The 26,447-nt window shown below is 39.3% G+C and overlaps 1 protein-coding gene across 1 annotated transcript in view; it reads left to right on the plus strand.

Moving 5' to 3' along the window:
- LOC118796753 (protein unc-13 homolog A) overlaps nucleotides 1–26,447 on the plus strand; it is a 75,064-nt gene that overhangs the window by 17,945 nt on the left and 30,672 nt on the right. Inside the window, exons 4-16 of the mRNA XM_036555854.1 lie at nucleotides 478–595; nucleotides 3,987–4,110; nucleotides 5,975–6,045; nucleotides 6,863–6,917; nucleotides 9,685–9,714; nucleotides 11,274–11,481; nucleotides 15,991–17,097; nucleotides 18,523–18,625; nucleotides 20,057–20,103; nucleotides 24,220–24,298; nucleotides 24,955–24,960; nucleotides 25,083–25,157; nucleotides 25,901–26,120. Coding sequence (XP_036411747.1) covers nucleotides 478–595; nucleotides 3,987–4,110; nucleotides 5,975–6,045; nucleotides 6,863–6,917; nucleotides 9,685–9,714; nucleotides 11,274–11,481; nucleotides 15,991–17,097; nucleotides 18,523–18,625; nucleotides 20,057–20,103; nucleotides 24,220–24,298; nucleotides 24,955–24,960; nucleotides 25,083–25,157; nucleotides 25,901–26,120 — 2,243 coding nt within the window. The remainder of the gene's footprint in view (nucleotides 1–477; nucleotides 596–3,986; nucleotides 4,111–5,974; nucleotides 6,046–6,862; nucleotides 6,918–9,684; nucleotides 9,715–11,273; nucleotides 11,482–15,990; nucleotides 17,098–18,522; nucleotides 18,626–20,056; nucleotides 20,104–24,219; nucleotides 24,299–24,954; nucleotides 24,961–25,082; nucleotides 25,158–25,900; nucleotides 26,121–26,447) is intronic.

The raw sequence follows: 26,447 nt of genomic DNA on the forward strand, positions 1-26,447 counted from the left end.
AAGGGATGTCTGGATACTTTTGGACATAGTGCCAATGTTTATGCTACATCCTGTCCTTGTTTGTCATCTCTTTTCAATACCAAGTGACACATCTAAAGTTTTTTCCATTCGTCCCTTTGTAATCTGTCTCTGTCTCACTCTGCCTGATGTTATCATTCTGTCTGCTCTTTTCTCTGTTTCTACCTCTCTCTCTCCTTAATAAGAGCTTTCATTGTGTTGTTGTATTCTTCAGCGTTACCATTTTGCTATATAACTTAATATAATTACATAAAAGAAATATGTAAAATCCTCAGCGCATGCTGGCTGCAATATTATCGAGCTGGAGAAACCTCCAAATGTTAATTTCTCATTAAACAGCGAAGCTGGGTTTGTTGTTTCACTCTTTTACTTAGTGTTATTGAGCAGCAAAAAATCTATCCAAACAACAAAAGTTATTTCTCTCTCTCTCTCTCTCTCTCTCTCTCTCTCTCTCTCCAGTGAGATAAACAGGCTGGACCTGGGCCTGACTGTGGAGGTGTGGAATAAAGGTCTAATCTGGGACACCATGGTGGGCACCGTCTGGATCCCCTTGCGGAGCATTCGCCAATCAAATGAGGTGGGGGTGTGTCTAGTGCCCATGCTACTGCCTCCGTACACTCACACTGTTCTCTAGAGTTAAAATACACTCCCATACACTACTCTTCCATATTTTAGACTAATAGACATCAACACTGTTACTGGGGGACATTGTTATGAAATATACATATTCAGTGTGTCCACACTTTTGACTTATAATGTATATTTGTCGGTCATTTCTTTATAGATCCTATTGAGCTCAGACTGTATGGTTATGGGCAGACCTAATATATCAGATTGTAGCACACCATGTGCTACCCGGGGCACAGGAAGGACGCTGGAAGCAGGGTTGAAGGTTGCAGCAGCCATTTTAACTTTATTCTCAAGACAGACAAACAAAAACAACTCAAAACCAAAGCTGGACACTTTTCGATGGCTTCAAAACTAGACTTTTCAGTCCTTTTCTCAAAACCAAGCTTTTTAGCTCCTCAGTCTTTTCTGCTGCTGGACTCTCTCCTCCTCTGTTCCCTCTCAGCTCTTTGTAAAGGCACTGACGCTGCCGTCCCCAGATCAGCATCAGTTGGCTCTCATTAAGGGCAGCATGAGCGCTTGAGCCAAGAGGGACAGAGAGTTCAGTGCTCCACCTCCCCCTCACTGGCCCCACTCCCCAGCTTGGCTGCCCAGATCGAATAAGAGGTGCAGTCCAGCGGCCTAGCTGTGGAACAGGAGGCAGGGCCTGGGCGGCAGAGTGTGGGACTTGTGTCCCACCTTCGTGCCTCTTGTGGCCTTCGTTGTTGAAAATTAATAACAAGATGTTAGAATTTGCAGAAATTTTTATCCATTTTTACCCATTTTTAGTTTTGCAGTGACGTTACAAGGCTAATGTAGCTAACCAGTAAAAGAAGCTCAGCCCAGTTAGTGCTGTGCAAACTGCTTGCCTAAGTTAATACATACTTACCTCAAACTAGAGGTCTGCACTCCCACAGGATATCCCACCACAATATCTTGTGGTGCAGGACTAATTTTCAGTGTTGTGCGCAGGAGCGGGTGGGTAGCCTAAATAAAGTAGAACAATCACTAAATCATAACAATAACAGTGAAACAGTTAAGATGAATGAAGTCATTCTAAAAAGTGGCAAAGCAACTGATCATGTGAACAACATGCAAATTCTTGTATCTTACAGAACTGGTGGAGCCTTCAGTCCAATGGCCACAGCTGCCGAGCAAAACACCAAAAATAACCTTTCTGTGCTTTAATTCATGCTTTGTGTTTACTGGGAATAAATGACGTTTGGTGAAGTTACTTCACAATAGGCCAGATGAGCATAACTACCATGTTATTTCAGTAGAGAATAGTGTATTTGTGAATAGGCTGTGTCAAATTTTGAATGTCACTTCACCTTGACGGAACTGCGCGGGTGAGTGGGCCAAAATGTTTCAGTTGCAGGCGGGAGCGGGACAAATGATTCCGATATTCTGTGGGAGTGGGCGGAAGAGCTAATGAGAGCTAATAAATGTTAGAATCCCTCCACTGTATATGCAACACACAGTGAGCAAGACTTTTTTGCCATACGTCACAAGCATGTCACATCAGGTATTTGTGCACAGCCATAGTAGATGGAAACACTGATTAATTAGCATTTTCTTTTACAACTTTTTGGAAATTTGCTTAAAATTTTGAAATCTTGACCATTTTCAATAGACTCAGCTGTAGACACATACACAGCAGCAGCTGCTGAGAGACAGTTATGTAAGCAAACTCTGGGCTCTGTTCAGGCAAACCTTTTGCTGAGTGGTCACCAGTTTGCAGCTCTTAAGTCGTGTTTTATAAATGACCCCAAGGCTTTTTCCCTTGCTTTCATAACTTTGTATGAATGATGTATCACCTGCCCTCAATTATGAATGAGTGTTTTGCCCTCTGATTCTATAAACATGTTTATGCGTCTCTCTGATCTGAAACAAGGGACAAGAGTGAAAACTGTTGAAGTATGATGGGGTTACAGCATTAGTGACAGTGGAGGGTAATATTTGGGTGTTGCCCAAGTTTTCGTTTGGAGAAATTCCAGCTAGAGTAATTGTATTTTTGTGGCTATTTTATGAATGAATGGGCATGTAGTGTGTTTAGTGTATTTATTTCTTTTATTTTAACCCTTAGAATTGACATTTTGATATACGTTCCATTTACATTACATAATGAATTACACTTACATTCTGTTTACATTCTGTTTTGGATTTGAGTCTGCACTTTTCCTCAGTTTTAATGACAAGAATGTAAAGGACAATTATCTTTCCACAAAAGAAGACAGTACACACAACAATAACTTTTCATCAAATTCAAATCACTATGAAATATGTCCTCCACTGGTCCTTAAAAACCAATAGGTGGTGTAGAATCGCTATAGAATTTCCCTGTTTGTACATATGTATTTATTATATTTACTTGATGTTTTATTCAGACCGGTTCTCTATATCCAGACTGAAGCGTTCTAACAGTGTTTTTTACTGAGTGACAGAGAAGAAAGGCCCAAAAAATGTAAGCCAGAACTTGAATGGACCAAAGCAGATATTTTGTGAATGTTGGTCTTCAATCTACATGAACTAAATACCTTTTAAAATCTTAACTACACCTTAACTTATTCCTAACCCTAAACTGTCACCAACTCTAACACTAGTGTTAACCTCAACTCAAAACTTTAACATAACCCGGACTCTAACTTTAATTGTAATCCTGCATTTAATTTAGCATTGTTGGTAATCAGTTTCAATAGATTGTTGTTAATTAGAGCTGTATAGAGTTAATCTATATTGGACTATCCAGTAAAGAGGGATCAAATGTGAAAATACTTATAGTTTTCTAATGGCAGGCCTCAGAGACTGTGACAGACTGTAACATGGTTTTGTGTGTGCTGTAATTGGAAGGTCCAGGAGAGGAAAGCCAACTGTATTTTAGTAATTAGCAAGATGATCTGTGATTTGAATCCAGTATGAATCTGCAGTATATAGTTTTTACAGTTTGACACTAATAATTGTGCAGTGCATGCTCTTCTTTAATTGGCTGAACTCTGGGCTTTCCCAGTAATAGTAGTCCTGTTTCAGTTCATCTCGTGCTAATGGAATAACAAAATGTTTAATAATTATTGCTGTGCGGTGTGTTGTTATTGTTATTGAGTGTGGCACTTGTCATGTAACACTAATGTGCACATCCAGACTTTTCAGTCTGGGCTATCTGTGATAATCTGGAGAAATGACAAAGATTTTTTATCCCGTATAAATCAAATTACATTACCAAACATCACCTAGTAAAATTAATCTCAAATATTATTTAATGTGTAACTTATGTAGTTATGAGTGATGAACTGGGGCCAAAGGTGGGCCAGTTGTTATCAAGAGTAGCAAGGAAGTCTAACATGGTTTTGTGTATGTTGTTACAGGAGGGTCCAGGGGAGTGGTTGACACTGGACTCACAGGTGATCATGGCGGATAATGAAATCTGCGGCACCAAAGACCCAACATTCCACCGGGTGCTACTTGACACACGCTTCGAACTGCCACTGGGTAAGACTGTTCATAATTGCAAGCCTAACCATATAAACTCATTCACATCAATAGTATGCGTTTGACTACACCTAGCTTTACACTATGTTTAATGAGCTTGTGACATTAATTAGAAACCTGTTCAGATCTTGCCATTTTTCTTTGCAAAAGCTTCAAGACTGAAGGGCCATTTGACAGAGGTTTAGCCCAGGAAATAATGCCAAAGCACACACATTTTATTCCCTTGTTGTGATGTCAGCACTCAACAGCACTTAAACCTTTCAGTCAAACCACGTTTTGGCTAAAAGATTTTCTTTATGTGTTTTTAACAGTAGTTTGGAAAAAAAAACTGTTAAATAATTAATTCAGCAAAAGCAACTCTTCATACCAAGAACTATATATATATATTAACATTTTTTCATTAAAAAGCTTTACTTCGGAATGTCAAGGTGTCCCCAAACTTTTGATGGACAGAATATGCAACTTCAATCCTTTAATATGGTGTCACAAACTTGATGTGGACTGCAATAGCCCTGAGTTTTTTTGACTTGAATAGCACTGAAGCAGCACTTTTGAAAGGCTCCAAAGCACACAACAGAAAACAGGACACCCTCAAAATGACAAAAATCTGTCCTGGAGCAATGGGTCATTGGAAATACACAACCTGGGTGAGTGGTGAGATTCTGCAGGAAGAGGTAGACCTACTTTCTCAAACGCCAAGCACAGCACACTGCTATATCCGTTTACTCGGAAGCTCATCCGTTCTGTCTACAGCAGTGACCTATTGTTACTTGGCGAAAAAAAAACAGTACTAACATAAGGTCACAGCAGGTGAAAAGCCATATTCCTCTTTTCATAAACAAGCATAGTGTTTACGTGGGCGTTTGTTTGTTTGTATCTGCCAGTGCCTGTGTGTATTCGCATGCACAAGTGAACCTCTGTGTGTTTTTGGGCTGGCCCAACTTATTTGAATACTCAAGTGTTTGTTCGTTACATTGATATTCAGTTCTCTGTTTAATATTTGGAAGCTTTGTCTTTTGTAAGCCACAAAAAAATGTACCCTGAATTAAATTTGATCAGTAAAGGCCTGTAGAACAACTATGGTTATTATATTGAAAATGTTAATAAGATATAAATAGCTGGTTTAGTTGAATACATCATAACTTCATGCCAGTCATTGGTGGCACCTTGTCTGAGAGCACAACAAACTGCATCCCTTTCCGTGTAAACAGCGTGTAAAAAGAGTAAAGATGCCTCAGAAAAAATCTTGTGTGCCGACATTCCTTTCTTGTTGGTCTAGCTTGTAGATGTAACAGTAGACAGTGGCTCACCTGTTGCTGCACAGTTTGTGTTGGTCATCCTCTAGTTCTTCTGCTCACAGGATGCTGCCCACAGAACACTGTTGGCTGGATATTCTTGGATGGTGGACTATTCTCAGTCCAGCAGTGGCACTGAGGTGTTTAAAACTCCAGCAGCACTACTGTGTCTGATCCACTCGTACAAGCACAACACAAACCAACACACCACCACCATGTCACTGAGAATGATCCACCACCCAAATAATACCTGCTCTGTGGTGACCATTGAAGAACAGGGTAAAAGAAGGGCCAACAAAACATGCATAGAAACAGATGTACTACAATCTGTAATAGCAAAACTACGAAGTGCACCTATATTGTAAGTGGACAATGAGAGTATAAAGAAGGATTGCTGATCGGCGTATATTATATACTTATGTGATTATATTACAATTATATGGTTATATGATTATAAATTATTATAAAAATATAATGTATGACTATGAGAGTGTTTGAGGAGTGTATGAGTATATATGTGTGTATTTGCTGTCTAGCTGAACAGTGTGTGTTTGTGGCGTTTGTCACAGATATCCCTGAGGAGGAAGCTCGATACTGGGCTAAGAAACTGGAACAGCTGAATGCCATGAGGGACCAGGATGTAAGTCCAGGCTGATAGGGTGATTCCTCTCGCACTTGTTTCTCTCTACTCTTCATTATTCCCCCTCTGCACTGAAGCCAAGCACCATGAAATTGGCTCCATGTCTGAAATTTGCCTTTAAGATACTATTGTACTTCCTTATGTGTTGTGGCCCCATAACAGTAAAAGACCCTTTCTATTTGTACTGTAGCAAAAACGTCACTAAAGCTAGTGATAATGAAGTAATGAAGTAAGTAATATTTGGTCACTATTTCAGCTGAATTTGTCATACCTGATGAAATGAATACCACCATGTACCACCAAGATCCATGTTTCCATTATGAACATGCAGTGTATGTGCTTTTTACAGTCTGACAGTGATAACTGTGGAATGAATGGCCTCCTGTAATTGGCTGAACTCAGAGATCCTGCAGTCCTGTTCCAATCCACATCATGCTAATGAAATAACAAAACTAAAAAAAGGCTAATAGATACAGCCGTGTGGCATGTTGTTATTGTTATTGAATGTGGAGTCTGTGATGTGGACATCCAGGCTATCATCTTTCAGTGCCAGCTATCTGTGATAATTTGTAGAACTTACACACATTTTCTTCCATGTGAATATGCAAGTCAAATCACTTACAAATTACATTACATAACCTGCTCTTGTAAAATTAATCCATCTTGAGTAGTGCTTAATATGCAAGTTATGCATTGAAGAGAGTGAGGAACTGAAATATTGGCCAAGTACAGGCCTGTAAGATTTAAGGGATTCATTTATAGAGAGATTTATGGAGGGATTTTTGGACAAATTAATCACCAACTGTTTCTGTCACAGTACTCATATCAGGAGGAGCAGGAGAGGCCTCTACCTGTTCCTGGGACACAGTGCTGTGAGTTACTTTTTTACATCTACATTACAACATCAAAGGCTTAACATAGAGTTAACATGTGGTTTCCTGTCTGTAGTATCATATGTCCATAAAACCTCAATTGCATTCACAATCCTCAACAGGATTTTTTAGAGGTTCTGAGTTAGGACATTATATAACCTCACTCCAACCGTGTCTTGTGCAGTCTCCACCAGCCTTATGGAAGTGTTTGTGCAGTATAATGGGCTCATCTGAGCTGGGGCCTAAAAGACATATATCTTGGAAAAAAATCCTAGATTTGTTTATGTAAATGTAAACATGGTTAGAGTTGCAAACTGTGGTACTCACTCCTCAGTCTACACAGTCCATATATGGAATCTAGGCCACAAAACCTGCTCATTTTGAATTCATCATGGTTGTGTTATCACCATGAACACCACCGACTGAGCTTGCAGCATTTCAGCCCTGCCCATTCATGCTGAGGTGATACGGAGTGTTGTTTCTGCAGACAGTCTATAGCAGAGTTTTTGTAGTGGAAGATGTGGAATAAACAATTAAACGTTGTACTGTTTCCTTATTGTTGGGAAGCAAATGTATCATTGCAGCCTTCCAACTGATCCAACATCCCTGAAGATTTCAGTTCAAATGTAATAGATTTTTGTTTTGTACATTTGGCCATTTACTGTTTTTGAACAAGGCATAATACAGGGTAGCCGGTCCGAAGAGTGGTTTACATTGTAAATGTACAGGAGCAAAAACAGCCTGTATAACTTTAAGGTTAGTTGCGAAATGGCCATGTAAAAATGAATTAAGTCTGTTTTTGGTACAAAAAGCAGCACGAATGTTAAAAGTTGACTTCAGGGAATATGAGCCAAAAACATTTAGAACATGAAGTCTTTCTGTGTTCTCCTTGAAGAGTTACAAATGAGATTGAGGGCAGAGCTGTTAAAGAGTTATGCTCACTGTTCATCTGTGCTTTCTGTGCACTACAGTCATCGTAGATTGTAGTTGGTTAGTCATTGTTTGACGATAGAGCAGTGTGTGAAGGAGGAATATGAATGACTGTCTGGCAGGTACCTCAGTGAGCTCAGTGAATGACTGGGAGTCTTTATGAGTGTGTAACTTTTCCATAACCACACATACACATTCACATACACTCCCCAAGCAGTGCTATCATTGGTCCCAGTGAGCTTTTCTTTGGCTTTGGCATACAGCAGGAATTTCTCATTGGCTGTGGCACACAGCAGGAGCTTTTCATTGGCTGAGGCAAACAGCAGGAGCTTTTCATTGGCTCAGGCAAACAGCAGGAGCTTTTCATTGGCTGAGGCAAACAGCAGGAGCTTTTCATTGGCTGAGGCAAACAGCAGGAGCTTTTCATTGGCTGAGGCAAACAGCAGGAGCTTTTCATTGGCTGAGGCAAACAGCAGGAGCTTTTCATTGGCTGAGGCAGACAGCAGGAGCTTTTTCATTAGCTGAGGCAGACAGTGGGCTTTGTCACTGGCTAGCTGCCAGACCCTTTGTGTTACTCATAGGCCAGTGAGGCATCGCCGGGGCAATGGTCTGCCTTCCGGGAAGAGTCTTAAAGTCTGACTTCACCCATTCTGCCCTTAGCTAAGTAAAGGAGACATTGCTGGCCAGAGTCCAGAGTAGTGGTGACATAACAGTGACTTCACACTGGACGTCATTTCTCAAAGTCATTCAGGCTTGGGGCAGCACACACTAAAACTTTCAGATAAAAGGTGCTTTTATCTAAGAGCAGATAAGAGCAGTGTGCAGTGCCCATTTTAAAGAGCCCATCTCCAAAATTTTTCTTGTGTTCTATTTTTTTCCTCCTGCAGAATAACATATAGCTTTGTTCTGATTGGCTGCATTGTGTGGTGCTTTGTTCAAAGCAGTCTGGGCTGAAACACCTCGTATAACCTCAGCATGAATGGGTGGAGCTAAACTGCAGTAAGCTGAATAGGTGGATAAATCGTATATAGTTTTAGGCACCTGAGAAAGTTGTATTTAAATAGTTATTTCTCTGGTCAGTAATTTATTTGCTTGAAACACTATTATTAAAATAAATACGAATAACATTAATACAGTAAGTAGAAATTCTTTGTAAGTGGCTTAGCTTATCAGTACTTTATTAAGCTAAATCAGATGTGCTGGCGATGGAATTGAACATTTCCATGCAATGGCTCGAGGTTTGGAGAAGACATCTAGAACCAAACTTTGCTTTTCAAACTAGCTCACAAGATTTAAAAACAAGTCCTGTATTTATGTTTATTTGTGTTTATGATATGTGTTTTACAAGCACACATACTGACAAGATAAATGGTTTTAAACAATGTGCTTACATGCCTAAGACTTTTGCTCAGTACTGTATGTCAATATGTTGGTTCTTATGACACCACCAAAAAGATTAATTAAAAATGGGCAGATTAGTTTCTATACATTGACTGTATGGACTGTGTTTAAAATGTATGGTACATTTTAAAACTTGTTTCAAATGTTTATATACTTCCTCAAAGTACTTTTCTTGATATAGGCCCTTTGTTCAAGCTTGTCAAGTCTTAGTAAAAGTGCACTTAGCCTTCTTTACTAAGTCAATGTTCCTGGTGTTCATCTTTGCCTCTTTCCTTTTGAGAGGTAAACTATATGTCAAGTATCCAGACACCCCCTTATAATCGCTGACACAGGTGCTAAATTGTGCACAGTGAATGCAGGGGTTTGCTTACTACTACTGTCCAGTTCCTCTTCCCCTTTCTTACACTAGACTTCTATGCCCTTTGCTCTTTTACAGGTAACTGGAATCTATGGGGAGATCAACCGAGTGAGTTGTTTGTTACTGTCATTTTGAAGACACACCTGCACGATATGGACAAACTATTGTAATATGATTATTATATCTATTATAAATGCATTATCATAGAACGCTTTGTTTAATCCTGGATGCATCCATTTAACTTGGTAGAAGATTGCAGCTTTATTTCTGGCAGGACATATGATCCTTTGTTGGACCACATGGATGCCTGTAATTCATCAGAAGACTCACAGATTATTCATCAGAAACATCTGATATGGGCTTGTGGTTTGTTAGAGTGCTTGCTTCCATATGGCAGCCTTTTGGTGATAATATTGCTGACAGCAGATATTCCAGTGTTGTTTTGTACAAGAAAATGAGACTTTTATGAGAAAATGTAATGGGCTTTTTTTTATATATATATTTTTTCTAATGAGCTCATAATCACATTTACTGTTGATAAATGGACACATAGCGTCAGAAATGTAACCTAATTAATTCCAGAAATTAAAAAGAAAATCTTTTTCAACAAACATTTAGAATAATTATCTTTAAGCTTGGCAGAGAGTAAATATGCTTTTTTGTTTTATACCACCTTTTATATTAACCTTCTGAGGTCCTAAGTCAGAGTATATATATATATATATATATATATATATATATATGTGTGTGTGTGTTTTTAGGCAAACTTCTTTACTTATTTTCTTCTCATTTGCAAATGCCAAGTGCCCCCTAATTATAGACGGGGTGACAACAAGCTTCCGCTTGCTTTACTGTGACAGCCTTTCAACAGACAAAAAGTGGCTCACAAAAAGAGTGTTTATGGATCAGACTCTTACTGTGATACCCTCACACGCTCACTTCCTGCTGTGCGGATCAGCAGATGGGATTGCTGGCGGGTGCCCAGTTGGCCTGTCGGGTGATTTGTCACACCGCCCTCTCGCCTTTCCTTGGCCTTGCTCTCTGCTGCATAATGCTAATAAAGAGTTTAGCTCGTGCTGGAGCTGTGCTGAAAGCAGTCCCGTGCTCTGCTCTTCATCTATGAGTCACTGTCTTCATTTTCATCGTCCTTAAATGCTGCACTCCTGCAGGATTTAGTTCTTACCATAATCTCAAACTTTATTTTGGTGGATAGAATCTGTCCATTTCACATAACATAATCATAAGTGATCATTTTTGTCTTTGTCAGTTTGCAATCATACAATAGATTCCCACAGGGGATAATTTGTCAGAAAAGAACAGAAAACCTGTTGATTCAAAAACACATAAAAGCCAAAGGGCAGATGCTGAAGCACCTACAAATAAATGGAAATTCATTAAAAATATTCATGGTATCTGACAGTGTAATACAGTTGTGACAGACAGAGATCAGGTTGAAAAATGCTAGAATGTTTCTTTATCCCCTTAAATAGCCAGGCCCCACCGATGGGCTCACAGTTCTACTACACACTTCTATAACTGAAGAATAGCTCAGTCAGTTTGCACTGACGTCTATGTAGTTACTGAATAATAAGCCTGTAATGAGGTATGTAATAATCCTGGGATTTTAATGGGTTAATCCCTTGCTGATAGCTTCTGTCTGCCTGTAGATGAAGATCCGGACAGTGCAGTGGATGACCGGGACAGCGATTATCGCAGTGAGACCAGTAACAGCATCCCTCCTCCATTCTACACCACCTCGCAGCCCAATGCCTCAGTCCACCAGTACCCCATGAACCAGCAGCGCACCACCCGCACCAACTACTCCCGCTCCAGCAACAGCTGCGACATCGACTACGACCACCACAGAGCAATCAGGTGTGTTTGTGCAAGCGCATCTGCTTGTGAGAAATCATTAGTTTTGATAGAGTTTTTCTGAATCATTAAGGTTTAGAAGTCACATTCATTGACATCAATAACAAAAGGAAGTTGCAATTATATATTACTTATATCTCACTCTGAGCTCATTAAAGCAAACAGAGAATCTCTATCAAAAGTGCACATTCTAGAGTATTGATTGATACCATCTTTGTGTTTGTAAGTAGAGAAGGAAATATTGAATTTAATGGAAACTGACTGTAACGCTTACAGACTTTATATATTGTTGCCGTTCCTTTCATCAAAACACACCCTTCAATACAGAATGTAGATGTATTTCATTTATATTCTAAGTTTCATTATGGAAACTTACTGTAATGCTTACAGACTTGCGTTGTGGGAAAAAAATATATATATTTTGTTGCCGTTCTTTTCATCAAAGTCAATACAGAATGTAAATGTCAAATTCATCAAAGTCAATACAAAATGTAAATTCATCAAAGTCAATACAGAATGTAAATTCATCAAAGTCAATACAGAATGTAAATGTATTTCATTAAGCAACTAACTGTGTAATTATTATAGAATTATATAATGTAAATCTAATATAGAACATGATAACTCTGCACTGCTAAGATTTAACAGTAGGCCTCAAATGTATGATAGAAGAGATATAGTACAACACAATCAAATGTTTATGCAGTTCTGACACACCTGATTGAACTCCTGAAGGCGTAATTAGATTTGAAATGAGTGTGTGGGAAAACAGGGAGCATTAAAGTGTGCAGTGTTTTGGCCCTTCAGGATAGGATTTCAGTAATTCAGGATTCAGGATTGCCATATAATACTGCACACGGCAGCTGGCGAAGCATAACAGTGCCTGTGTACCACTCCTAGCTTTTCTCAAACGTGTTGCTATGAATTTACTTGATTCAAATGTGTACGTCAGTTCTACTTTAATAAAATACATTAAATCAGCATAGTTCTTGCCAAAAGTAAGTAAAATGAACAGCAGTAATTGTGTCAATGTAATATATTCATTCATGTGGAACCAATGTACACATTTGAATCAAGTAAATTCAAAGGAGCTAAAACTTTATGAGTGAACCTGAATAGTGGTTTCAGTACTCAAATACTGGCAACTGGAACTGGTAACCAAGTGCTCGAGTATCTGTGCATATCTCTAGTGCAGTGCTCTCTTGCCTTATGCTATGTTTCATGTTAAAGCTGTTTTTGTTTTGTTTTTTTTTAATCCTCTGCTACTTCATGCATTATTCAGTAACCAGTCCAGTGGTCAATAGTGCGTGTCTGTCAGCAACTGTGCAGGTGTGTATGTGGCTGTGTGTGTGAGGGGGGTGGGGTGGGGTGAATAGCCTATGCAAGAGTGTGTGTTTCTGTGACTGCATATGGGTCAGATTGTTGTGTGTGTGTGTGTGTGTGTGTGTGTGTGTGTGTGTGTGTGTGTGTGCGTGAGTGAGTTTTCTCTTTCTCTTCCTGGTATTTTAATAGGCTCATTCATCATGTCTGATCTGTGAGTCTTCTCTTTTTTCAGGGATACTTTTTTTTCTCTCTTTGTCCTCGCTCAGGCCCTTCTCTTCTCTTCTCTTCTCTTCTCTTCTCTTCTCTTCTCTTCTCTTCTCTTCTCTTCTCTTCTCTTCACATTCAGTCACTTTTCGTTCTCTTGTTTTGGCATCTGTTCTCTTCTCTCCTCTTCTTTTGTCTTATCTTATCTTATCTTCTCTTCACGTTCTCTTCTCTTGGCATCTATTCTGTTTTCTTCTCCCTCTCTCTCTCTCTTCTATTTCCTTCCATCCATCCATCCATCCATCCATCCATCCATCCATCCATCCATCCATCCATTCTCTTCTCTTCTCTTCTCTTCTCTTCTCTTCTCTTCTCTTCTCTTCTCTTGGCATCTGTTCTGTTCTCTTCTCTTTCCTTAACATCTGTTCTCATTTCTTCTTTTGTTTTCTCTTCTCTTCTCTCCTCTTTCACTTATCTTTTTCTCCTCTTATCTTTTCCTTTTTTCCTATTTTTTCTCCCCTTTTACTGCCTCTTTTACCATCTATTCTCTTCCTTTCTCCTTTCTCTTCCCTTCTCCTCCGTTCTCTTCTCTTCTTTTCACATCGTTCCTCTTCTGCCTCTTTCTCCTATCTTCTCTTTCCGTTACATCCGTTCTGTTCGCTCCTCTTTCGCTTTTTTCTTTTCTCTTCTCTTAGTTTATTTCCGTGATACTATCTATGCTCTTCCTTTCTCTTTTGTTTTCTTTCAAGAGAAAGCTCCTCTAAATGCCATTATTGTGTTTAAATAAACAAGTTAGAAGGAGTTTGTTATGATGATGGTGTAATGCATTGTTGAATAGCTTCTCTAAAAGCCTACCCTTTTGAAATTGTCCGCCTACAGAATAGCACTTTGCCCCATGCTTTCAGTGCATTTCCTGGAAAAGACTGCTGTTATGTTTAAAAATACAGGAAGAATCCTTAATAGGTGCTTCAGTCCAATAAGATATAAAAGCCTTGGCACACTGGAAATGACCTGTGCTTTCCCAGGCAGAAGACTCCGGAGGTGTCCTCCATGTCATGGTGATGCATAAATAGCCGGTAGCAGAGTGAGGGCAAACAGAGATTGAGGTGTGTGTGTGCGCGTGTGGGCTTGTTTGATGAGTCAACCTTGTTGTTCTTGACATTTTCCCACTTTAGTCATCCCACGGCTGCTAAAGATGCTCCATCTTTTTGATGGATGGTTCACTCTCCCTACTGCGTTTGTTTTCTGTTTGGCTATATCAAATATAGCATCACCCCCTCATTCAATCTTTCTCCCTTTCTTTCTCTCTCTTTCTTTCTTTGTGTTTATGTACTTCATTTTTTCATATACATCAACATATACTGTCACCTTCAACTGCTGACATTGACTCAGGTGACGGCTCACGTCACTGGTAGGAATCTAAAACACTAATTTAACAACACTGTCAATTTAATAGGTGTATTTAATACTGAGAAAATGCTGTAAGAATTAATGAAGCACACTTTAAAATTAGTAACCATTAGTAGCCTTTTTACTTACATAGGAGGTTATGTAATGAATTACATTTACATTCAGTTTACATTCTGTATCGACAGAACTATTCATACAGAACGGTTTAGTCATTAATTTCATCAAAAGACGAAAGGCAAAGATTGTTTTTTGTTTCTGCAAAACAGGACTGTGCGCACACCAATAATTATCACCTCTTCTAATTATGAACATTGTTGTGACATTGACTTTAGAGAGGATTGCTCCACTTGTTTCAGAGAGCTAGGAGTGCACTGACTACAACTACCAAAAGTTAATGAAGTATTCATATTTTTAAAAAGTGGTACTTATATTATTAAATAAGTATCGTACTTAACGCATTAGAATTTAGAACCATTGACCAACTGTGCTTGCACACAGATGAATTTGACTGCCACATTTAATCCATCCATGAAGTGAAACACCAACACGCATTAGAGGGCAGTTAGCACACTTGCCCAAAGCAACAGGCAGCCCTATCCATGGTATCTGGGGAACAGTTGGGGGTTAGGTGCCTCGCTCAAGGGCACTTCAGTCATGTCCTGTCAGCTCAGGGAATCAAACTGGCAACCCTCCGGTTACAAGGCATGTCTCCTGCATGGCAGGCAAGAATTCTACCCCTGAACCACCAATGCAAGGACAACATTATTGCCAATACATTCAGAGACTTTGGCAATATCCACTATAACTTGTTCAAATCTACCACCAGAGTAATTTGTTATTGTAAAATGGATCAGCGTGTGGAGCTGAAGCTTTCTGTTTGCTACCATGTTTTCTATGACTATGAAAAAGAAGCTCCATTCTGCCTTTATTGTCGAATATATTGCAATAGTTTGTGAGCGAGCGTACGCACATGCTTACTATTGTGCACAAATGCTTACTATTGATTTTTTTATGTCAGAGTAACAGGAGAAGGTGACTAAAATGTATATATTACTATTCATATGGCTGTTTTCAGAACAAAACCTCATATCTCTGACAACAATCTGAGGAAAAAGAATAAACCTTCTTTACTTTTAATGTAAGTCAATGGAACCAGGCTTTTTTTCCAAGTAATTTTGGGCCATTTCTTTTGACCGTTCTTCATGAAATGTATATACTATGTAAAGGGCAACAGGCATTTTCAAATTATGTCAAAAACTGAAAAACGAAGAAAATGAAGACAGAAGGTTTTGTCTCGACCGCAGTGATATGCTTGCTTTAAAGGGTAGTTTTTAAAATAAAAATCTTTGAATTTTTGTTAGATCATGTTCTTTACATATCAAAATAAATGTGATGGAGTAGATTAAAAGACTAAAATAACTTTTTTATGTTGAACATTCTTATTTACAATTACGTAAGTTTCTTTTTCATATTTTTATCTGCCATTTCTAAGTATAACAATACATGATATATCTGTCTGTTTCTCTCTCTCTCTCTCTCTCCCTCTCCCTCTCTCTCTCTCTCTCCATCACTCAGTCCAACAGGAAGCTATGCATCTTCTGCTGAGTTAAGCCGCTGCAGCTCCCAGTTGAGTGAGGAATATGGTGAGCGGGAGCTGTATGATGAAAATGACTCCTACCACTCCTGCCACTCCTCCGTCTCCTACAGTAAAGGCTCTCCCGACTGGGACCCAGATGAAACACCAGGCGCCTACAGCGACGAGGGCGGCTACAGCAAGGATGGTGGCGAGGAGGGTGCCCTGTATGAAGAGGAGGATGGAGACCCGTATGCTGAAGAGGCTGACCTTTATGAGGGTGAAGAGGATGACTTCAACTATGAAGATGAAGACTTGTACCCTGTGGATGAAGTTCTCAGTGAAGACCAGGAGCCTCCATACACCCCGACCCCAACCAGCACTGCCCCAACACTGGGTGTGCCATCCACCACCAGGCCACCACTGGAGAAGCAGGCATCTCTGCACCAACAGCCACCACCGCAGGGACAGAATGCTAGCCAACCACCCAGTCAAGTTCCAACTCAACCGTCCAAACAAGTTTCTAGCCAACCCGCCAATCAAACCATTCAAGCTCAAGTGCAACCACAACCACCCAACCAGGCACCAGCCAAGCCCCTGTCCCAGCAGCCTCCTAGGCAGAACCCCCAACTCCAGCATCAGCAGTCCTCTTCAGGCCCCATCCCATCTGTCCAGTCTTTCTTTGCCATGGCCAAGCCTTTGACTGCAGTGTTTGGGTTGGGCGGCTCTACACCCCCACAACCTCCTGCACCTGCAACCCAAACCCACCAATCACAGCCACAACCCCAATCTGTAGCCCCCCAACACCAAGCTCCGGCAGTCCAGGCTTCTGCCCCTGGTACTCACCAAACACCTCCAGCTTCAGCCAAGCCCCAAGAATCTCCAACTCAACCCCAAGCTGCAGTGACTGCCTCTCAACCCCCAGTTCCCACAGCCAAGCTGCCTACCCCAACAGAGGAGATCATTGAGGAGCCACCAGTACCAGAACAACCCTATCTGAAGGATGAAGAGATACCTGTAGAAGAGCCTCCTTTGGAGGAGATGGAGAAGGAAAGCATCCCTCCCTCACCAACACTAGAAGAGAAGGAGCAAGTGCCTGAACCAGAGAGGTAATGCTAATTTAAATGTGGAAATTGAAAGTGAGCACATTTTTTCGATCAGGACTATTCGGTTCCATATGAGTTTCCTGGTGTACCTGCCAATAGGTCAATTTCAGTAGGTCAGGAAAAGAAAAACTGAATGATAATATAATACTATGGTTAATGCTTATAATATGCAAGGAGATTGACAACCTGTGGTTCATACCAGTGGTTATCATCGCTCGTCACAGAGATCTGCTTTCCTTTGCGTCCAACCCAAACCCTCTTTGACTGATCTGGATGGATTTAGTTTTGTTGTGAAACTGAATTTTATAGGAAGCTAAATGTTCAGGTAAAGGAATGATGTTCACAAATTTACACAGGCCTACATTATGCAGCAAAGGCAGCCTACATCATGCATTAGTAAACATAGCAAATCTTTTTGATGTGTTTAAAGATTTTGAATGAACATTTAATATGGGAAAGCAAGAAGCTTGTGTGTATCAAGGCCACCTTTTATTTAATTTCCACTTTAAATGGCCATTAGATATAAATTATTTATTTTTCAAGAGATATTTCTAGGGAGATTAGAGAGAAGATAATCTACTTGTATAAACAAGAGGAAAGTCTTGCCTAGCAGAGAAAAGGGTTTCCAAAACTGGGGTTCAAAAATCTATTAAAAGATATAGAGTAAATGGGAGTTCTGACAACCATTCAAGACCTGGTAGGCCACCAAACCAGCACAGGATCAACAATACTTAAAAATTTTATCTTTGTGAGAGAGGAGAAAATTAAGCTCCACTCTTGCTTCAGATCTGAAGTAGTCCACAGGTGTTTCTGTCCATCCTTCCACTGTGAGAAGACAACGCAATGCTATGGGTCTGAAAGGATGTGTAGCTGTAAAGAAGCCCTTACTGAGAAAAAGAAATAGACAAAAAAGACAAAACAATTGCAAATCAAACAAAAAGCCCACCCCAGTTCATTGTGTCTGGGACTTCTAAAACTGACCTTTGGACATGTGGAAAAATACCTCAGATTTATTTGAAAAACTAGAAGCAAGTCTCTAAAAAAATTACAAAAATATTACAACAATTAAACACAATTATTGTGTTTAATTGTTGTAATATTTAAGGCTGAGAAATGAATAACTTGTACTTAATGGTCATTTGACTGGAAATGTATAAAAACAAGCCACTTATAATCTATAGTAAATTTCATACAATCCTAAAACTCCCTAAAATCTTAAAACTTTAAACGAATGTTGATCTCAGACAAGAGCCAATTTAAAGTAAATTGTCTGTTCTACTTAACAAAAGCACCTCACAAATGAATGGATTGGTGCTTTTCCACTGATACCAATAAATCAGTAGTCTTAATATCAGACTACTTATCTGCCAAACTATATATCGGTTTGACCATAGTGTGTATGTATGTATTCCATTTATCTCTGTGTAGAGAGCCAGTGGTTGAGGAGGTGAAGGAGCCTGTGGACCCAGCAGTACGAGCCAAGGAAAACTGGCTACGGCTTTTCAACAAGGTCCGGCAGCAACTGCAAGAGGTAGGTTTCTAAAAGGTCCAGACTGAAGAGTGGTTGTCAATGCTGAACCTAGAATCTGTGTGAAATCAGAGGTGTATGTGCTTTGCTAAAGTGATGCATACTATATGTAGCATTGGATGATTTCTGAATAGTTGAATAGCTGAAACATCAGTCATTTGGGATGCGATTCAAAACAACAGTCATCACAATTCACAACCCTGCTTTCCTCAGGTTGTTTATTTTTTTTAGTTCTGAAATGCTGGCCCCGGACACGCAGTTTGCTTATGAGTTTGAGTTTACATACACGCATTTGCTGACTTGTTTTGATGCTGAAGCTTTGTCTTGCTGATATTCTAACCACAGCAGATAACAGCTGCCATGCTTGATTTGCAATTTTATCACACTGCTTCTTCTTTTGTTTTCTCTGTTATTTTTGGTTGTTTTCTCGTTTGTCTGTGTGTATCCCACCATTTTTGTTTTCTCTCCAGTCTCTTTTCATTGCTATCGCGATTTGCATGTTCACTCAGATGGGCCATGCTTGGACGAGAGTCAGGTGGGTCTGCGTTGGTCGTGTGAACATTGTGTGTTTGTTTTTTCTTGTGCCTTTTTGTGCAGACAAGAGCTAATGTTAACATCAGCTGCTGCAAATATTTCTTCTTTGAGCTGAAGTGCAGTGCAGCACTGTACGCTTATGCCGTTATTGCTTGCTTTTCTGGTCATTCAGGCCAGTTAAACTAAATGCATTAGTCAATTTATGGAAAGGTTGTTGGCATGTTGTGCAAATAATGCACGGGTAGACTTAAGTGCTTTCGCCTGATCAAGCATCTCTGCTAGGTGCTAAATCACTCACAGCTGGAATTCATCACATGATTCTGTGCCAGGAGAATTCATTCACACAGCTGAAAATGAGGGAGCAGATTTTTTATTACCAATCGTAATATTTTACAGTAATGAAATGATGTCTGAGAAATTATGGTTAAACGTGTCTCAGAATTCTAATCGCTGTTTCTTGGATTGCCTGTGCAGAATTTCTTAACACAACGTAATTTGTTTGAAACCTTATTTATGAATGCTGAGTTTTATTTTTTAATTATTCATGGAATTTTATGGAATTCCCAGTGTCATTTTTTAGAATCGCACTATATGAAGACCCACTAGCATCGTATCAGTCATGTTCATTCTTTCTGCTGTTGAACACAGGTGGTTGTGGGCATCACTGAAGGTCAAATGAAGAGCATCGCTGTGAATAAGAGTGTTTGAAGCTCGCTCATTATTGTGATTTGATCAAAATATCCTCAATGAGTACTGCAAACACGTGTTTTGTCTTTTAGGACTGAGCTAATCAGGGCTTGTGAAGTGCTCTTTGAAGACTTGTTCACTGAAGACTCTCTTTCTCTCACTCTCTCACTCTTTCTCTCTCTCTCTGTGTCTCTCTCTTTCTTTCTCTCTCAGGCACGGGGAGAAACAGACTCTCAGTCTCTGTGGTTTGGAAAGGGAGGGTAAGTCACTGTGGTCAAAGTCAAGCACTCACTCTGAATGCTGTTGAGAAGCAGAAAAAGGAGCAGTCATTTAATAGTACACAGTGGGGTTCATAAGTAATTGTACAGTGAAACTCTGTTGTTGTTTTGGCTCCATATTCCAGTATATTGGCTTAGGGTAAGGATTCTGGGGGACCAAAATTAATTGGATGAATTAAGATAATCTAATTTTTTGCTAATCTTGTTAACATAATCTGCCTAAACTCAAACGCTACGTATTTTGCCAATTGTACAATTTCCATTGTTGGCCCTAAAAACTCCGTAATTCATGTAACAGTGTGTTTTGGGTCATATCCGGCTGCAGCGTGTACACACTTTTGCTTTTGGTTTTTTCTGTTTTTTTCAGCTTTATGTTGGCCTGCTTTGCTTGCGTTGACACTTTATTGATTTTCATACTGAGAGACAAAAGCAACAGCTTCCAGATGCCAAATTAAGAATCATCCCCTAGACCAGGGGTCGGCAACTACTGCCCTGTTGTGGCTCCACAGCAGAATAATCCTTCTTTGCAGTAAAATAAAGCTCTGCTGATCATTCCAACACATTTAAAACTAAATGGTGGTAAACTCTGGAGTTAATGTAGCCTATATCTGCTAATTGACCCTTTAACCCTGAAGGTTGGCATGCAGACTGCTGGTCACTAGCAACGCAGACAGCAGCCTCGCCTAGCTAGTAGCTAACAAAAAGGCAAAGAGAAAGATTTAAGACGGACATTGATAATTTAGAGACGAATAGATAGATTTATTTGCATTTATAATCCCTCCTGCTGCTTTTCCTGATACATTAATTTGCAGCGAGAAACTGTCAAACACAAAAAAATGATGAAGCTCAAGTCAGCTCCTTGTTTGAATTGTCCCATTCCACCTTAAATGGTGCCACAGTTACATTCTGGCGCCTTAGGTACAATTTACGATGGAACGGGAAAATTCGAACGAGAAGCTGGTAAATGAGAAGCTAACTTCAGCCTCGAAAAGAGGGAAATTTACAAAAAACTATTCTACTTTTGCGGAAATGGTGCCTGCCGCAGATGCGAGAAAAGCAGCTATAGCCAAGCTAAGGCTTAAAGCAGAGCACAGTATGTCTGCATTTTCGTTTATATTTTTTAGCTTATTCTAGTACATTAGTATATACTGAGAGATATTTACAGCCAAGTTGTTAAAATTGACATAAAATGTTGAGGCTCTCAATTTGGTTTGATTTTTGTTGAAGGGAGAAAATGGCTCTTCTTAACATTTGGGTTGCCGACCCCTGGTTTAGAACTTTTTAGAACTCTTTCTTATGCGTAAACTAACGATGCAAAGACACATATTCCGGCCAAGAAACAAACAGCCTTTTATTGTCTGGTTACATTTGGTTCCCTAAAAGGTAGATAGAATGAGCTATCATCCTTACACAGTTCATTTGATATTGACATACATTCACTTTAATTAAAGTGAAAATATGTACGTCAACGTCATTGTTTTATTACAATTCCAGTGGTATGGAGTACAAAGCCAAAAGAAAAAAAGCTTTGCCCCTGTCGGTAATGACTGTCTGAAAAGAACATCCTCAGACAATCATCTAATGCTAGGTTTTCCCTTACAAATAATGAAATGTCAGTTTGACATTCAGCCAATTTGAGCCAGGTTTGAGAAGAACGGTGAGTGTATAGTTTTCTAGCTCATTTGCTCTTCTCTACCAGGCAGCTTCTTTAGCTCTGAATTTAATGAGCATGCTGGGAGATTTTGCTGAGAAAAGCACTTACAGTTCACACTCACCCATTTGTTCAGGTGTAAGATTTCATACACACACACACACACACACACAGAAAATAATATGTACATAATTAATTACATTAATTACAGCACAGATAGACTGAGGGAGATGTTTTCCTCAGCAATAGGGAGCTATTTCCTAATATACTGCAGTAAGCTCTTTGAAGTTTACAGCAGTGTTCTATTATTAGGACTTAAGGTAGAACAGCATGAACCAATTGAGATATAGTCAGACTTAGTCAAACTCAGGAAACACGTTCTGGTTTAGAACAACCGACGTTCAACCCAGTGTTTAAGTTTGGGCCTGGTTTTATTGAACAAGGAGGCCCAGCTATCATTTTCAGAAAAGGATTTGGCATTTTGTAATAGAAAATTTCCTGTCATGATATCAGCGACCCAGATTATTGTATGTTTATATTATGACATTATTGGTAAAATATACTGGAAATGTTTAAAAAACATTGTTTCACTACAGTTATGATTTTGATATACTTTTTACTGGGTCTAATGTATGTCTATAGAACAATCAATAAATCAATCAATAAACAAATAAATATTTGAATCACCAATTATGTATTGATTAAATGTGGAATGTGTTGTCCTCTTAGATGGGTGAAACAAGTGCTGTCACCTCCTTCTGCCATAGAAGCAAGTTACCAAGCACTCATTACATGTTGTACTTGCGTTGTCCTGGCATCTGCATTGTAGGGAGACTGTAGCAGCAGACTATTTTCTTCCACCATGATTTTTTGAAGGACAGTAATTGTACACACTTATCAGAGCTATTAAAATTTGAAATGGAATAATTTCCTCTGGGTTTTGTACCGTGATATAAAATTGTATGCAAAAGTTTGGTAACCCCTGGCCAAATGATGCATTTTGTTGATTTTTGAAGTGAAAACCAGCAAAAATACCTTGTGTAGCAACTATAAACTATTTTAAAAATCTGCAAAACATTAATGCACACGTACCTTATATTTGATTATTTAAAAAAATAGAAAACTATAATAATATTGAAAAGTCAATGCTTAGTAACACCCCTTTGGCAGATAGCAAATATAAGGTAAGTGTGCATTAATGTTTGTATAGCAATGATATATTTTTAAATAGTTTACTGCCGATTTTTCACTTCGAAAATCAACAAAATATCTAATTTGGCTGGGGTGTCCAACCTTTTGCATACAGCTGTGTCATTAAAACTGGTAATTGTCCCATCGTCCACTCCCTTTTGCATATGTGGCTGTTCGTGACTAGGAAAGTGTCATTTCAAGACCAATGGAAGAGTGAATGAATATTTCAGTGTTCTTGAGCAAATTTAGATCTGATGTAACCTAGAGGTATAATAAGACCTGGAGAGAGTCATTAGCATTAGCGACTATTCATTTATAAGACATTTGCTCTGTGCTGCATGCGCACCCTGAAGTACATGTCTGGGACCCTGCTATTTTTGCTTTATGGTCTTCCTGTTCCAAAATTGGAGCCAACTTGAATGAAGTTTTACGTGACTAATGACGTTAGAAAAGCAGAGAAATGACATGTCAGCAATGCTTATTGGCTGACAGCACTATCTTCAGCTCGGTGATCATGAAAACAGACCAGCGGCATAACTAGGATTTTATGAGCACCTTTGCAAAAAAAAAATGAATGGGCCCCCCATGTAAAAATGACTCCCAGTTAACAAGAAAATAACATGAAATTTGCATGTTTGTTCAGTTGTTATGTCTCAGAGTTGATGCTCTCAAGGCATTCCACTCCACCCGACATGTTAATGTTACATGTGAGAGATCAGGGCCAGAGGGGTTGGGGAAGAGTTTATTGACATATTAATGGATGTTACTGTGTTGTGCGCTAGTTTAGTTCAACTTTAGTGCAGCAGGCCTGGACGGTCCAACTGACAGGTCACACTACTGGCTGGAAAATCTCAGAGTAATCCTGATGGGCAGTCCGACTGGAGGGGCCCCGGTGTGACTGGCCCCTCTGCCTCCCTGATAGTAACGCCAATGAAACAGACGAGGTGTACTGTTTCACGCTTGTGCATGAGCACTAATGTGAAAGCCAGGAGGTAAAAAATAGACTGATTTGTTTTGGATGCTTTAAATGCCCCCACAAACAAACAATCACTGGAAAAAGACTGTAATGAGACAATGAAATAGAGACTGAAATATCGTTTGGAAAATGTTTTTCATCAGAAGGTAAGTTTGATTAAAAGCCTATGGAGAAACTAAACATTCTTTGCAATCAGACAGGATTGATCTAATTTGCCCACACTTTCTCCCCTGGACCTAATTCTGTGCTCAGGTTTGTTGAATGTCCTCTTTTCCGGCAGGATGGGAGGAGCTCTGTACAGCATAGACAGCATGCCTGACCTGCGCAAGAGGAAAGCTATCCCATTGGTCCGGGACCTGGTGAGTGACCATTACTCCATTTCCATCCTCCAATTTCTTTATCTAAAACAAGGTCAAGTTAAACAAGTTCACAATTCTTGTCACATAACCATTCATTGAAATCATTATTAGCACATTCTGTAACTGGACATTTTGTGTATAATAAAGTAAAATCAGAAATGGAAAGTTAAAAGGAAACAAAATAAACTCTAAAATAAGCAAAATATTATCTAAATGATGTAAAGAGTGGTACTTTGCATACACTTTCAGTACAATTTGATTGTCTTTGTTAGTCTCTATGTTCACAATGTAGATTACTGCACCAACTCATAAAAATGAAGTGAGTGTCAATCTCTTGCAGACATGATGAGGTTAAACACAGGCCTTACTGACTCTCTGGGCCAGAGGATCTGAGCAGTTCACAGAGCTACATTACACGCACACACGAAACATACGCATATAACACATTGGCTTCAACACACTCATACTGCTGAGCCAGAGACATGTAAACACATATCCTTCCTGATTTGGTCTTAAAGATTGTTTAACATGCAATTTTGGTTATAATCTTGGTGTATTCTGTAAGTCCTCACATTAAATAATGTTGTCAATTTGTTGAGGTTTTTTAGAATATAACATTGTTTTGTCTTCTTGTCCTTTGCTGTCTCTTCCTCCAGGCTATGGTAAGCATTTTTCCTGAGGTATCATAGATGTATAGATCTGAATATAGATCTGTATTACTTTCATTTAATACTGTCACTTGTTATATTTGTTAATTTTTTTCTCTCCATTTTTCTGAATGCAGTCTTTGGTGCAGAACTCTCGCAAGGCCGGAATCACGTCTGCTATGGCATGTAGCACACTCAACAATGAAGAACTGGTGAGTGATGTGTGTGTGTATGTGGGTATGTGTGTGTGTGCATGAGTAACAGAAATAGAGAGCTATATTGTATTGATTGTTTAGTACCATTTTTCCTCTGGGAAAATTTGGCTGCAACAGTAGAAATATAATAAATAGATATGTAATCACACACACTATGCATATTTACACATACACACAGTGCAAAGACATCAGATAGAACAAAATAAAGCCTTTACATTTAGTGACCAATACTGCTCGACATGGCAAAAGTATAACCGATGACTCAAATCAAAACAAGGGGCTAAGCAAGCTACAAAGTTAAAATTTCAAAGCTGAGATATCAGTTTTCTTTATTTGCCAGACCTTATGCTCAAATGCATGGATACGTTTACCATGTTGAGCTGCTTTTTGAGCTATACACCCAAGCCATGACTTCTTTGTAGTAGTCACTTTATTTAAGACGCAGTTTGAAGATCCCTAATTTTTTATTTTTGTGGTCAGTACTACTTACATACTCACATATCTCTCCCAATTAAGATGTAGAACCTCCCAAATGTACTGTAAAACACAATCATAAGTACTTGTGTGGTTCCAGAGAGACAGTCTAAATTGATTCAGCAAACCACTCACACATATTCTCCTGCACCCACTAACATCTTACATAGATTCCTCTGATTGTAAAAAAAAAACAAAACAAAAAACTCAACATCCCATAATGCACCTCACCCTTCTGTTTCCTGTCTCCTCTTCCACTTCTGCAGAAAAGTCATGTGTATAAAAAGACACTACAGGCTCTGATCTACCCCATCTCCTGTACCACACCGCATAACTTTGAGGTGTGGACAGCCACCACCCCCACCTACTGCTATGAGTGTGAGGGGCTGCTGTGGGGCATTGCCCGGCAGGGCATGCGCTGCACAGAATGCGGGGTCAAATGCCACGAGAAGTGCCAGGACCTGCTCAACGCTGACTGCCTACAGAGTGAGACATTAGAGTTTATAGAACTGTATTGTGATGACAAATTTAATGATCCTCTTAATTGGTTTTCCTCTAAATTAACACTGCCTTCTAGTCTTGACAGCTGCAGTGTCATCACTAGCCACATTGTGTACTCTCACATTGTCGCTGTCATAAAAGGAACATGTGTCTCCAAAATGGTAACTTTATAGGACAATTTCAAGAATGTTTTTTTTTTTATTTTCAAGGGGAATTCCACTGATTTTTCAAGAGTTCTTCATAGTTCAGTCACAGAGATAAACAAAGTCATTCAGAGTGTTTTGATGTGTAATGATTAATTGTAGAGATTTT

Source organism: Colossoma macropomum, unplaced genomic scaffold, assembly GCF_904425465.1.
Source record: "Colossoma macropomum unplaced genomic scaffold, Colossoma_macropomum, whole genome shotgun sequence".
Classification (NCBI taxonomy): domain Eukaryota; kingdom Metazoa; phylum Chordata; class Actinopteri; order Characiformes; family Serrasalmidae; genus Colossoma; species Colossoma macropomum.